The 15044-nt window shown below is 32.3% G+C and overlaps 1 protein-coding gene across 1 annotated transcript; it reads right to left on the bottom strand.

The window, feature by feature from the left end:
• Positions 1-3139: 3139 nt before the first annotated feature.
• On the bottom strand, positions 3140-4769 carry LOC129895053 (aquaporin PIP1-2). Its single transcript, XM_055970685.1, has 4 exons — positions 4257-4769; positions 3891-4186; positions 3660-3800; positions 3140-3443 (listed from the first exon to the last, which is right to left on the bottom strand). The coding sequence occupies exons 1-4, from the start codon at positions 4585-4587 to the stop codon at positions 3351-3353; spliced, it is 861 nt and encodes a 286-aa protein (XP_055826660.1). The 5' UTR covers positions 4588-4769; the 3' UTR covers positions 3140-3350.
• Between the last annotated feature and the right edge of the window lie 10275 nt (positions 4770-15044).

Below are 15044 nucleotides of genomic sequence, written 5' to 3'. Positions count from 1 at the left end.
AAAATGGTCGTATGCTTCTAAATAAGTCCAGTATGGGGATGTTTGTGTCATATGCTTAATTGATTAGGCCAGGGTTATTCTTCAGATGTCTTCTATGTTGGGATAATGAATTAGGTCAGTGGTAATAGGTGATGGTTGAATTGTTTTCCAAATTACGTTATATGTACATGTTAATTCTTTTGCCAGCATTGCTGTACATTTCGTGTTTTAGGGGATAAGGGAATGAATGTTAATGATATTCTATTGTTAATCTCATATAATGAACTGTCTTCAAAACTTGATTTACAAGTGTGAGTTGTTTTTCATTGTGGCTGTTATTATTATGATGTTTGTGATATTCGATTGGCTCGGGCATCACACTTGGTATGAAATACCTATCGATCGGCTTGGATACCACGCCTAATATAAATTCTACTATGGTTGACTTGGGTTCAACGCCTATTACATGTTTGGTTGTGCTTTTGAGTGTTCGTTCCGTGAGTGAATCGAATTTTCTTATTGTGAGGTAATTATTACATGTTGATCTATGAGTGGCCGAATTGTTGTATTTAAATACTAGAGTGATTCTTATGTAGACTGACATTGCATGTTAAACACTGTAGATGATATCTTAGGGATCCTTGGACAGTCCAGGTTACTTGCAAGTGGTGACATAGATATAGGTAGTATGTTTACCGATGCAGTTGGGTGTAACCCATTTTTGTAGAGTCTTAGTGTTATAAGGGTTTAGGTTATGACCAAGATGGAAAGGTTAAATGACTTTTAAAGGTGCATTTGGCAACGAAATGAGGAAGGGAGGTTTGGAAAATAGTGTAAGAAGTTCATGGATATTATACCCGAGATAGTAAAAACATGTTGATAAGGACTTATTGTCTAACTTTTATATTGTATGTTTCTTTTAAGTATTTACATGATATTATGTGGCGGATTCTGATTGACCGGTGATGTCTATTAGTACGTGTTGTTTGTAATAATACTACTTTTTCTATTCTCTTTGGATATAGTCTGGTTGCGCGGTCAGTGATGTTCCTTAAGTGACGTGGATAGCAATCTCCAACAACTTGTACTCATCTCCGCCTATGGTGGGAGCTGTCTCTTTTCATATTGTTTCATATTCTTAAAAGTTCTTGTACCTATTTAGACTAGTTCCTAGGGAGAGTTTTTCGTTGTTTTGTAAAAGATTTCCTTGTACTTGATTTTACTTAACTGTTTTTAAATACTAAAGGCATTTCTTACGTTTTTTATATTTTTGTATTGCCTGTTTTAAATTGAGTGGTAAGAGTTCTCCTATCTAGATGACTAAAGTAACTGCGCGCACGATTCGATGGCTAGGTCATGACAGTTTTATTTTAGTACTATATGCTATTGATAGTAGTAATGAAGTGAAGATATGAAAAAAAATCAAATCAAGGAAAGCATATGATGAATCATCTATTTAAGGGACAATAAAAATCAGCAAGTCGTGGAGAGGTTTTTGAACAAGAACCTCCAAACTTTCTAGGCTTTGTTTCAAGAGGTGAAGGAATCAAAAGTTGAATGTCATTCATTCCAAGCTAATGTTAATTAATGATGTCGAAGTTGAAGATACAATTTTAGAGGTAGAGAAGGACATCAAATATATAATTGACGTTGACGCAAGTGTATATTATGATGAGGATGCGAAAAAGTTTTTGTCTTTACTTCTTATTTAATGCTAAAATTTTGGCTGAAATACTTATGTATGAACTAATTTCGCAATTTAATTTGGAAGATATAAGTTAGAGATGACTCGTCTTATAGGGCAAAAGTTTAGAGGACTAAAAGATGTAATTTGAGAGTTCTGAAATTGATTTTATGCCTTGTAAAATTTGTGGTTTACAAATTTTGTCTTGCAATTGTTTTGTGTTGATCTTGTAAGACAAAATTTGTGTATTGTAAACTTTGTAAGGCATAATATTTTCAAAGGGAAAAGGCATTAATTTTTCGTGAAGTTGTATTAAAAAGTCAGTTACACACTTAAACTATCATGGCGATCTATTACACCTAAACTATCTAAAAGTGAATTTATTACCCCCTAAAACTGACGTGGCAAAAAAATAAAATTAAAAAAAATATAGTGCGTCAGAAGTAAAAAAATAAATTAAAATAAAATCACCCCACCCCAACATCTTTTCTTCTTCATACCCACCCACCCTCTTCTTCTTCACACCCTACCCATTATCCTCTTATTCTTCATTCTTTATTTTTCAACACAATTCTTTATTTTTCATCACACTTCTTTATTTTTCATCCCAACCTCAAAGTGTGAGACCACGAAATAACATCGAAAAATCTCCCTCCGGCTACCGCCACCGCCGCCAATGAATCTTCAAGTGTCTTTGGAACCTACCTGCCCCACCTTTGCTTTCCTCCATTTATTCCTCATTTTCAATCTTGCTTTTTTTTCTTTCAAAATCCATTAAGAAGAAGAAGAATTGTAGCTAAAAACCTATAAGTCAATCTTCTTTTTTGTTCCACTTTAGCTATGGAATAGAAATTATCTTTCATTCAAATTGTTCAAATTCAAGCAAATTAAATTTGTGAACATTTAATATATTTTGACTAAAAAAAATAGAGTGTTTGGGTATGGCTGAGAAGACGAATGAGTGCGAATTTGATTTTGGTGGAGAAGACGATTGGGGTTGAGAGTCGGGGGAATGGGCGGTGATATTTGGAGTTAATTAGTATAAAATATAATTAATAAAAGAAAAGTTAATTAATAAAGAAAAAAATATAAAAAATTATAATTTCAGATGTGACGTTCACGTAACAGCGAGTGTAATACACCACATACTGTGAGAGTGGTGTTTATACATTTCAAGAGGTAATAAATTCACTTTTAGATAGTTTTGGTTTGTAATAGATCGTCATAATAATTTAAGTGTGTAACTGATTTTTCGAGGTGAGAATTTATGTTTTTTCCCTATTTTCAAACTGAATTAATGTCTTGAAAGACATAAATTGTGTCGGCATAACTTATGGATTATAAAAAATTTTAAAGAGATAATCTTTCTATTACTTTGAAGTGCTGAAGTCTACCAATTAGAGGGGCAAAAATGAAAATTCATCCCAAAATAGAGGTATTGGTGTTAAATGACCCAAAATTATTTACACAGAGAAGCAAAAGCAAACGGACTTTTTATTGGGCCCATCAGCATGTTCTGTATGGACTTGAATGAAAGCAAAAGTCCATTTAAAGAAGTTATGCCGCAATCACATACATTCCCCTACTTAGGTAACTTATAAATACATAGATACAAAACAAAAGACAATAAGATAACAAAGGAAAATTGGCAGAATGAGTGATCACAATGAGATTCAATTCTGAAACTTCATTTGGACTTGAATGGGATGGCCCTGATCACAACTTGGTGGTATAGAGCCGCTAGTGCTGCCCCAATGAATGGTCCAACCCAGAATATCCACTGTAACAGTCACAAAATAATCACATGTTAGAGAAAATTTCGTTTTAATGCTTAATTAATTCCAGCTAACACTTACATATTCTAGATTTAACGTTGATCCCATAAAATTACTTTAAAAATCTAATTAGAAGTTATTATCCACAAATTGTGGAGATTATTTTTTTAGAATGATAAAGGAAAAAGAAAAGAAAGTTAGTAAGATAATTAAATATGTACGTGGTCATTCCATGCGTGTTCCTTGTTATAGATGATGGCTGCCCCAAGACTCCTAGCTGGGTTAATACCAGTTCCAGTGATTGGAATTGTAGCCAAATGCACTAGGAACACCGCAAATCCAATAGGCAATGGTGCCAAGATCTGTGTACAAGAATAAAATTAATTTCAAGGAACGTACACATGATATATATATATATATATTATTTCTAGGTGGAGGGCAGCAATACTTACAGGGACATGAGAATCTCGGGCGCTACGTTTGGCATCAGTGGCAGAGAAAACAGTGTAGACAAGAACAAAGGTGCCGATTATTTCAGCGCCTAGGCCATCACCCTTTGTGTAACCAACATTTACGACATTGGCTCCCCCACCCTTTGTTTCGTAAAGTGTCTTTCCAAACGCTTTGACAACTCCGGCACCGCAGATGGCTCCAAGGCATTGCATAATCATGTAGAACAATGCCCTTGTCAACGACAATTTCCTTGCCAAGAAAAGCCCAAATGTCACTGCTGGATTTATGTGGCCCCCTGCACAACAATCAACCAATTGGTCAATTCATCCGAAAAAATTAATAAGATGATAAATAAATATATGTACCTGAAATGCCGGCAGTACAGTAGACTAAGGCAAAGATCATGCCACCAAAAGCCCAAGCAATGCCTTGAATTCCAACAGTTGAACATTTGGAATCGGATTTAGAAACACCCATTACGGTTAAAACAGTGATATAAAGGAAGAGGAAAGTGGCCACGAATTCAGCAATTCCAGCACGATAGAAAGACCAAGACATCAACTCCCCTGGCTCAAACAGGGGAGCTGGTGGTGGCTCCTTGTAATCCTTGTCTTGACTCTGTGCTGCTGTCCCAATTGCTTGCCTCTCTGAGTATTTGTTAGCACCCAATCTCACATCCTCTTCTCTGTGCTCCATTTCTCTCTAATTAATGGTCAACAAAATGAAGAGTAGTCTCAAATTCCTATCTTCTTTACAATTGAGTGAGTGAGTGAGTGAATGGGTGAGGGGGAAGGGTTTATATTTGCATTATTGGTAGGCTAAAGGGGCCCCGGGTGGTGATCATTAATGGTTTTAAGTTTCATTATCATTGTGACCGACCATTCATAATTCAGTATTTTGAATCATTATTCTTTTCATGCGGATAGTTGTTGGGTACTACAAAACACTGTTGTTTTTTTGTAAAAATAAATATAAATAATGGTATTGTGGAAGAAGACGTTGGATTTAGGATTTGGCAGTGTTTATGTCCTGTAGCTTTAAGTACTTTTTTGCATAGTTAGATCCTAGGTGGAACGAGGATGTCCATATGACATACAGCGTTCATTTGATGATGGGACCAGTCGGCCACCGCCCAATTTGGTTATGTGGTGGAAATGGAAATACGGCTATCCCAATTCCTGAGCTTTACTGGATCTAGACTTCTTTCGGTGACTTGAGTTACCACTTACCACCCATTTATTTGTGAATCCAAAGTAACGTTGTAAAACATTACACTATGGGTATAATTTAACACATGATAATAAAGTTTACATTTATGTATGTAAAGTTAACCAAAAAAAAAATCGCATAAATTGTGAGAGGGGGAGTATTAGATATGTTGTTATTTAACTCTGTAGGAATAGTAGTGGGAATAGTAATACTTCTTTGTTTTGAGCGTCGGTAGCTTTTGTGAATAGTAAAAGATCACGTTTTGTTTGTATTTAACTTGGAGAGACACATGGCCAAAGCTTGTTTGTTTCATTTTGCAAATACCCAAATTCAGTGCATTTAGTCAAAGATACAGAAATCAGAAGCTTGTGAAAACTGGAAAGAAATCATGGTTGTTGAGCCAATTTTGGCAACCATGTGCCTAGTATCACCTTAATTAATTTACGTGTTGTCTTTAAAAGTTATTAAGAGTCCGTTTGATTTAATTTATCTAAAACAGTTTATAAGTTGAAAACAATTTATAAGCTGTTTTAGATAAGATAAGTCAAACAAGTTCAATTATTTTTTTGGATTTATTTTAAGAACAAAATGATTTTAAATTGATCAGACAAACACTCAAAAAAACTGAAAACAACTTATAAACTATTTTCATCAACTTATAAATCAATCCAAATAGGTCTGAGACTTTCATAAACACATAGCAGTATGTCGTATACAATTTTTTACATAAGATCATCTTTGATTTAGGTTCTAAAAGTTAAGAAAGGGAAACCATTGAGAAAAGCAGCTAGTACTGCACTGATTTTTTAGACCACGGAATATTGGTGGATTATTTTCTTATTTAGGTCCACCATCTATTTTTAAAATTTTGATATTAGAGCCAAGTTAATTATAGATCATGTTTTATTTGATTTTGATTCCTATTTATATTGTTCAAACTCCACATATCAAATTCTACCTGTGCAATTAGGGGATGGTATCGGTGTGACAATAAGAAATTGATCTCTTTAGGTAGTCTTAGATCCTTTTATATCAAAAGGCGATTTTCGAAATTGAATAAGGTCTAAAATCTAAATTTTTTAAAATCATCTTTTACTATGTTATTAATCTTTACTGACAGATGGATTTTTAACTAAAAGAAATTATAGGGGGAGAAGATAGCAAACTTATGAATTATTTTCTCATTTATACTCGAGTTGACGATTGTTCTTTTGCGAGCCAACGATTGATCTTTCCCAAATTAAAATGGAGTTTCTACGCTGGCTTTTTGGTAGTCTGGTCTGTGGAAATTGGAATGACCAAAAGAACACTGGGATACGTAGAATACAAATATGTTTAATGGAACAATTTGTGGTTTAAGTATTACTCTCTCCTTTTACTTCTATTTATCCATTATAATAATAATAGATATTTATTTTTATTGTTCAATTTAAAAAATTTAAAAATAATTTATCATTTAATTTCTAAATTACCTTTATTATTAATTATACTTATTTTCTAAAATATTGAATTTATTATATTCAAAAAATAATATGATAAAATTATTATTCTATTTATTACTCATCAGTGTTTTAATAGGCGAAGGCATGAGGCGTTACACAACACGGGACGAGATGTAAGCCCCGAGACATAGGATGTAAGTCCCATAGATCTTATCTCATGTATTTTCAATTTTATAATTTTATTACTAAGAAAATAAATAAAAGTAAATATTTTATTAATTCTGGCAATAAATTCAAATAAATCACCAATAATATAAAAAAATATAATAATTATTATTTGAGAAAGGTAACAATTCAAAAAATGATAATGATCTAGATATTGTTTAAATAAATCATCATCAATCAACACAACTGCTAGTCCTTCTCATCCTCAACTAACATTTTCACTGATTATTATTTATATATGTCAAAGAAGGAAAGGGTAAAAAGTGTGGTAATGACAAAAAATGGATAAACATAAACCTATTAAAAAATTTATCTTATGCATGATTATCTAAAAAATTATTTATGTCAGTGTCATTTTCTATGAAAGTTACTTTATTTATTTACATATTCAGTAAAAATATGATAGCATAAAACATAAATATCATTACACACATAATAAAAAGTACTTAAAAAATATTTTTTTTAAAAATAAAATTAACGCACAAGGCATACGCTTTTAAGCATGGGACTTATGATTTACGCTCTAGGCTTATGCCCTAGAGATTTACGCCTTCAATTTGCACCCTAGAGCATTTTTGGTATGCCCTACTTTGGAATTTGCCCTGAGACTCACCCCGAAAACACTTTTGAAAATACAGTTACTCGTTAAGAGATGTGTCAAATTAATACCGCATAAATAAAAATTGACGAAGGAAGTGATGATTTCTTCCGTAATAAATTAACCATGTTTTTGCTAAAGACGTGGACAACATTTGCAGATCATATTTACAATAATTCACTAAAATTTAAAAAGGGTACAGTGTTGTAAAATTAAGCTCAGACAATATAAGTATAAAGAGAAGAAGGCAAGAAATGTAGATGAAGGAGAGAATTTTTCTTCTATTCAAGTGTTACTTACAATGGTGAATAATACCTCTGTTTATAGGCTGAGATATCATCGTATAGATTATCATATTAAATGCCCAAACTAGTAGATACATTGACATTTAAAAAGGTTTGTATCACCTTGAAAATATACATACACGAATTTGCTAGTTCATGAATAAACCAAATGGACAATCCACTATTCATGTATTTATAACACTCCCCCTTAGATGTCCATAAGTAATGTGCCTCGTTAAAATCTTAATAGAAAAAAGCCTAGTGAAGATAAAAAAGTACACACATCTCATAATACGCTTTAAATATTGCCACATTAAAAATCTTACCAGAAAAAATCCAATTGGGATAAAACCATGGTTAAGAAAAAAAGTACAATGCGTATTTCACTCCCTCCTGATGAAAGCTTCATTTGATATCTCGAAAACAGCGCATTCCAATCTTATGTCTCAACTTCTCAAATATTGATGTAGGCAATGCCTTAGCGAATAAATCGACAAGATTATCACTTGAACGGATCTGTTGAATTTCTATCTCACCATTTTGTTGAAGATCATGTGTAGAAATATTTTTTGGTGAAATATGCTTTGTCTGATCTCATTTGATGTATCCTCCCTTAAATTGAGTTATACATGTAACATTATCTTCGTACATGGTGATTGGTATATTTTTTTTCAAAGAAAACCACACATTTCCTGAATATGGTGGGTCATTAATCTCAACCAAACGCACTCCCCACTTGCTTCATGCATGACTATTATTTCTGCATTATTTGAAGAAGTGGCTGCAAGTGTTTGATTCATTGAATACTAGGATATTGTTATGCCTCCACATGTACACAAATAGCTCATTTAAGAATGAGTTTCATGTAGATCGGATGAATATCATACATCTGCTTAACTAATCATTTTTGTCTTGGATTTATTGGAATAAAATAAATTCATGTCCATGATTCTTCGAAGATATGTCCTTGACGCCATTCGAACATCTTTTTATTGGAGAGGAGCTGAATTTTGCCAATAAACTCATTATAAAATGTTTGATCATGTATAGCAAGATTTATCGGTGTACAAATTGATTAATATATGGAGTTTCATCACTAAGAAACTCTTCATCCTTATTTTGATATGGATCTTTATTTATGTCAATCAATCTCACAATCACTGGGGTACTCAATGAATGTGATTTATCCATGTAAAATCGCTTCAATTTTTTTTGTGTATGTTGATTAATGGAGAAATATTCCATTTGTCAAATATGTAGGCCAAGACAAAATTTATCTTACCAAAATTTTTCATTTCAAATTTCCTTTACAAAAACTCAATGGCTTTTGAAAGCTCTTTAAAAGTGTCAATGATGTTCAAATCATCAACATACACAACTATCCTAACAAATTTAGATCTGACCTTCTTATAAAAATGAAAGGACAAATAGGGTCATTTTTATACCATTTCTTCCCTGATTGTTTTAATCCATATAAGGAATTTTGAAGCTTTAATGAACAAGTTTCATCCAAACTTTTATATGCTTCAAATACCTTGAATGCTTCAAGTATTTTCATACAACCTTCATCATCTAGCTAGACATGACAATCATCCATTACACATATTCAAGTATTTTATTTATTTTCAGACTTAAGAAAATCTTATTGCATCCACCATTAGAAAATATATCTCAATTTAATAATGCCAAGACTTTTGCGAAAAACTCTTCATGCCCCGATAGACATTATATCTTCAACTCTTCAAGCAAGTCTTATCTTCGTACATGGTTATATTCTTAAGGTTATACTTTCGCATAATGATTCATTTGTACCTACATAGACATTATATCTTCAACTATGAACGATAAGTCCAAAAACATCACTTTTCTAAGTGAAATAAAATATACTTGAATCGTGCATTTTATTTGGCCAATCATTTATCTATCCAGACTATATGACATATTTAAATTTAGGATCCTCCTTACCATCTATAGCATTAAACGCTACTTGATATCAAAGATACCGTCGATGGTCATTTGACTCGATTCCACTATGATATCACTTATTGAGATCTCTTCATTTTTCTATCATTTCAGGTATCTGAATCTTTGTCAAAATTTTATGAAGTGTTATATCATCGTGCTTCTTTAAAACACTTGCCTCATTATCCTGATCATCTTGGTCATGTGTCCTCTCCTTCCTCAATGAGTTTTATAGTTGAAGTCGATTGGTCTATCACGCTTCAGGCTTAACATAGACTCTGTTCTTCAAGGATTTCTCATTGGAGCATTTGCAGCTGAATTATAAAATAAGGTCAGCAAAATCATCTGACAATTAATTTTCAACATTATGCAAATGAATTATCTCTTGAACTTCAAGTTCACATTTTTTAATGAAAATCTAAATAATTCATCTCACTCATAATTTTCAGCTGTCAATCATCTCTCACCCTAGTATTAGAAAATCTAACATTCACCCCAACCTCATTTGGGGATCAATCTTTGTGCGTGGTGGAACAATTAAATCGAATATCATACATTTAACCTTTATATAGAAATTATTTGATTCCTGACCCTTAACCAATTATAATGGAGAAACATCGTTAGCTTGATGCATACATGTATTTTTACATGGTAAATAAACTTATCTCATACCAAATATTATTTGAGAGTTTTGTTCTCATAGCTATGGTTTAGCTATAATTGGAGGCATACAATTTCTGCTAAACCAACCAGCATTATCTGTAACAACCCCTAAAATATTGTATGTCGGTATTTCAATTCTCGACGAAAATAATACAGCCTCTATATTTTGGGCATAACTTTTCATAGGTTAGTCCAGATTAGGTGATTCAAATTTCTGGGTAACCACAACATCCTTACCTACAACTTTCATGGGAACATATCTTATGATTCGGAGTATAAGTAGGTCAAATAAATTAATCTTTGCAAGATATAGTACTATGACGGAATTGAGTATTTATAGAAGAAAATTCATATCTCACTGTAGGTTGCTCCAAATTGGTTGATTCTTAAACGATATGAAACTAGACTTCCATATCTACAATTCTTATGAAGAAACCAAATACTAATAAGGAATTTATCTTATTCAAACGCAGCTTCGAAAAAGAGTATTCTGTTAAAAAGAACCCATCTTACCTACCATGGAAACATCTAGATACATTTGACATCATGCATTACATAAATTGTCCTCCATTTAACATCATCCATGACATCAATATATTCCATTAAATTTTCAGATTTTTCTTTATAATTATTTTATTTATTGTTAGGTCCCTTTTTTCCACCTATAAATACCCACCTTATTTCCTCATTTTATTCATCAAGCTTTCTTAAGCATTTCTTCTCTCTATATACTTCTTCTCAAATATAGTTTTAGTTTTAGTAGTATAAAAATACTACTCCGGTTATTCTTATACTCCGGGTAGTACACAAAACGCTCCGGCGAGAAGAAAAGGCTAGGGGTCCAAGAGTGTTCAAATTCGGAGTAAACCTTCGGATTTAAGGTATGTAAGGCTTTCATAGCATTGGATTGAGTTCGTCCATGCGCCCAATATTTAAATTCATTATAATTGAATTATAGTTGAATTTTATCCAAATTTTGAATTCTAAATAAAATAATTCTTCTTCTATTGAGTTGGATATATTTATGCATTAATATTATTATTATTGTTATCTCTCATATTATTGAAATTATTGTTCATGGCTACTTTCCCATGAATCCTAATTGATTTAATGTTCATGAATATTTTTATACATGTTTTGAGTAAAGATGTTGGCTTTTTATTATTTTCATTGATAAAAAGAAAGCTATATGAATTAATACTATATATGTATTTTATTGAGTTTTGAAAGAGCAAAAGAGTTGAGTTTGAATGAATTTGAGCAAATGATATTTTGAGTAAGATGTTTTGATGAGATGTAAATAATATTTTTGGAAGTATAATGATTGATGAACATGAAATGAGATGAGTTTGATGATTTAAATTAAAGTCCAATGAGACTAGATGATGAGTTTAATATGAGCACATATTTTGAGAGTAGTATTGAGCACCGAGTTGGGTAAGAGTTTAATTGGCTCAAACCCCAGAACTACGTAGCCAGCGTAGGATGGAGGCTATGCCTCTTAAGTCCCAAAAAGAGGACTTTGATGAGTGGATCCAAGATGGTGATGTCCTTTACCTTGGCAAGGTATTGGATGGATGTGGCAACGACATCGCTTCGTTGTATCATCGCTAGCTCATAAGTGATGGTTGTCGGTTAGAGAAACTCCCAACTGAGTAAGCAATTCTTATTACTATTATTTTTATTATTATATTTTAAACTTGCATTACATATTGATGTTGAGATGATGTTGAGTTCTGAGCTGAGTTTTATTGAGAGGAGTATCTTGATATCTGTCCTTACCTTCCTGCCATTTTACATACTCGTACATTCCACGTACTGACGTCATTCGATCTGCATCATTTTATGATGCAGATACAGGTGTTAGAGATCCTCAACAGGCGCATCGTTGAAGATTATTTCTTTTCGGCTATTTGGTGAGTCCTTCTTGTATTCGAAGGAACTCCTTATCCTTTTATTATTGTTGAGTGTGATGTTTCTTTTGAGGTAGCCATGGACATGTCATTGGCACCATCTAAGAGTATTAGAGGCTTCATAGACAGAGTTTAATGATGTAATTGGAGTAGTTCTCCTTTGAAACTATTTCTTCTAAAAACTTCTTCTTTCATGAGATGTTGTTAATGGAGAGCCCATATAAGTATTCTTATTAAGTCTTCCGCTGATGAACGAATAAGTGATGAGACCAAGTGGTTCTCTCAGAGGCCAGAGATAGTTTTTAAGTGCCGGCCACGCCTAGGGTACCCTCTCGGGGCGTGACATTATCAGTATACTTTCATAATTTGGAATTGTGCTTTTAATTTGATAATTCGAGCAAAAAACTTTACAAAAATTAATTTGGAAATTGAAAACAAAGTACGTGTGACCATTTCATAGGTGTAACTATCATTAGTTGCAAACGGTCCACATAACAGGTGAAAGGATCCATATTTACCCTTTTATAAGTTCCAAAATCTCAGAAAATACAATCTCAATCTTAGCTGGTACAATGATACAATGATCATTTTATCATGAGAACAAGCAATACAAGAGAATTCTTGAAGAATATTTTACTTCATCATCATATAGTCACGTGAATTTTCAATTACTTTTACATCACATTTGAACCAAAATGGCCAACCGGTCATGCCAACTGATTTTTATTCCAGTAAACATTTAGTTTACTTTTTCACGTGATTCCATCATCATGCCCATCTTTGTATACAACAAACAAGAGAAAAATACGGATAATCTTTTACATAAATATTTATAACCCGCTTCAGTTATAGTAATCTGAAGATATTAAATCTTCTCATAATTTATAGTCTCAATTATAATAATTTTTTTATTTTCAATTCCTCTGAAACTTTGAGTTTCTTGTGAGACTTGCTACAACCCCAATATTATTCCTCCGATAGTATAATAGCTCTTTTGAAGTTCATAATTAATTTCATGTACTATCACATGACACCATCCGTATGGTGAACATCTCCTTTAAGGAGAAAATTATATTATTATTATCATGATCAAAATTATTACAGACAAGACATGTTTCTTGCTTTACTTTTGTCGTACCATAGGTACACAACCAATGACTATTTATATCAAAATAAAATTTATTTATTTCTTTCAAACCTCCCGTAGAAGTGAATTGTAGCATATATCCAATCCATAATATTTTTATTTGTTTCTCTCAAACCTTTCGTAGAGGTAAGTTGTGGCATATATCCAACCCATAATATTTTTTATCACATCTTGTCTCATTCACTTTCAGAATGGTCAAGCATTCATGATGCTTATCACGAGTCATATTTTCTTCAGGAAATGAACTAATCATGTGTATATGCTTCATAAATTTGCATTATTGCCCATTGCCATGACTTTAAAATTTATCATTTTTGAATGATCCACCTCAACATCATTTTTAAAGGTCAAGTGTACCATCACTTTATATTCCTTTCTTTTGATGGATAATTTATAAATTCATCAAATTATTAGGTTGCACAATGACCACGTGTCCAATTACCTTTCAGTCATTATGATGATAAAAATTACCTTCACATTTTGAAGGACTATTTGGAGAACCCATAGTGTTCTTCCTTTTATAATTTCCACAATGATGACTATTATAATTTTGTCCATCCACGTCCTTATTCATATATTAAATCATTTGTCATGTTTCATACTTATCATTCACTGCTACCACATTCATACAATAGAATGGAGGAAATCAATTGGGTGGATTTCAAACTTATCATGTACTGCCACCACATTCTCTTTAGGGAATGGAGAAAATTCAATGGAATGAATTTCATGACTTTTAATCAAAAATATATTATTATTGTCTTAGTCATCATTGTGTCATCACTACGGTGCATTGATATTCAAACTCAATACCTTATTATCATGGTGCATCAAAATTTAAATTGATGTCTTACCCTTTAGGTGCGATAGAACTTGAATCTACCATTTTACCATCAAACATTTTTCATTAGGGTGCATACAAACTTTAACCTGATGTCTTACCCTTTTTGGTGCGATGAGACTTGAATCCACTGTCTAAACCTCAGCAAATAGTATAATAGATCGAAGTACAACATAACTCACCTTTTGAGTTTTTCAAGATATTTAAATAAAATTCATAAAATATAATCACTTTTGTGAGCTAATGCCTTTGATAATATAAGTAATTGTAATAGGATAAATATGAAACTTACCCTCAAGATTAGCGTAATGAAAATAATACTCTAAATCATGCTACCAAAACTTTATACCATCTTCCATTTAAGAAATTTTGTAGACTAGAGAATATTAAACTAGAAGAGTATATGCCTTTGGTTCCTAGTCATTGTTAGTGATCGAATTGTAATGACCCTGAAGGTTATTTTGAGATTTTTAGAAAAATTACCATTTACCCCTTCCATTAGTTTCCTTGAGTCACCTTTGGTTGGGTCTGACATCTAGGTTTTGGAAATCTTGTGAAAAATTGAGGTTTTGTTAGAGAAATGAGTTTTAAAGGCTTAAGTTGTCAAATTTTGAGTTTTGGAGTCATTTGAAGTTTTGAGTCTTAGAATGGAATTATATTGATTCAATCAATTTTGGAATGTGAAAATTGATCTAGAAGTGTTATCGAAATCAAATTTGGAGTTGAAATGTAGATTTTACATACAAAGTTGGAGATTGAGATAAAATTTGATCAAAGTTTGACTTTGGTAAATATTTGGGGTTCGGGTACTCGACTCGGATTTCTAACGCTAGAAGTGGCTTCGTTGTAATTTTTAGAGGTTCCAAGGG

The sequence above is a fragment of the Solanum dulcamara genome, chromosome 7 (genome assembly GCF_947179165.1).
Source record: "Solanum dulcamara chromosome 7, daSolDulc1.2, whole genome shotgun sequence".
NCBI classification, from domain to species: Eukaryota; Viridiplantae; Streptophyta; class Magnoliopsida; order Solanales; family Solanaceae; genus Solanum; species Solanum dulcamara.
The sequence above is the reverse complement of the archived record's forward strand: the minus strand, read 5'-3'. Positions and strand labels throughout refer to the sequence as shown.

Bases quoted from the DNA above. Each gene is read 5' to 3' on its own strand.
- LOC129895053 (XM_055970685.1), bottom strand. From the start codon at position 4,587: ATGGAGCACAGAGAAGAGGATGTGAGATTGGGTGCTAACAAATACTCA. The intron at 4,187-4,256 runs GTACATATATTT...ATTGTTGTGCAG, and splicing joins CTGTACTGCCGGCATTTCAG to GGGGCCACATAAATCCAGCA. The intron at 3,801-3,890 runs GTAAGTATTGCT...TCTTGTACACAG, and splicing joins CCCGAGATTCTCATGTCCCT to ATCTTGGCACCATTGCCTAT.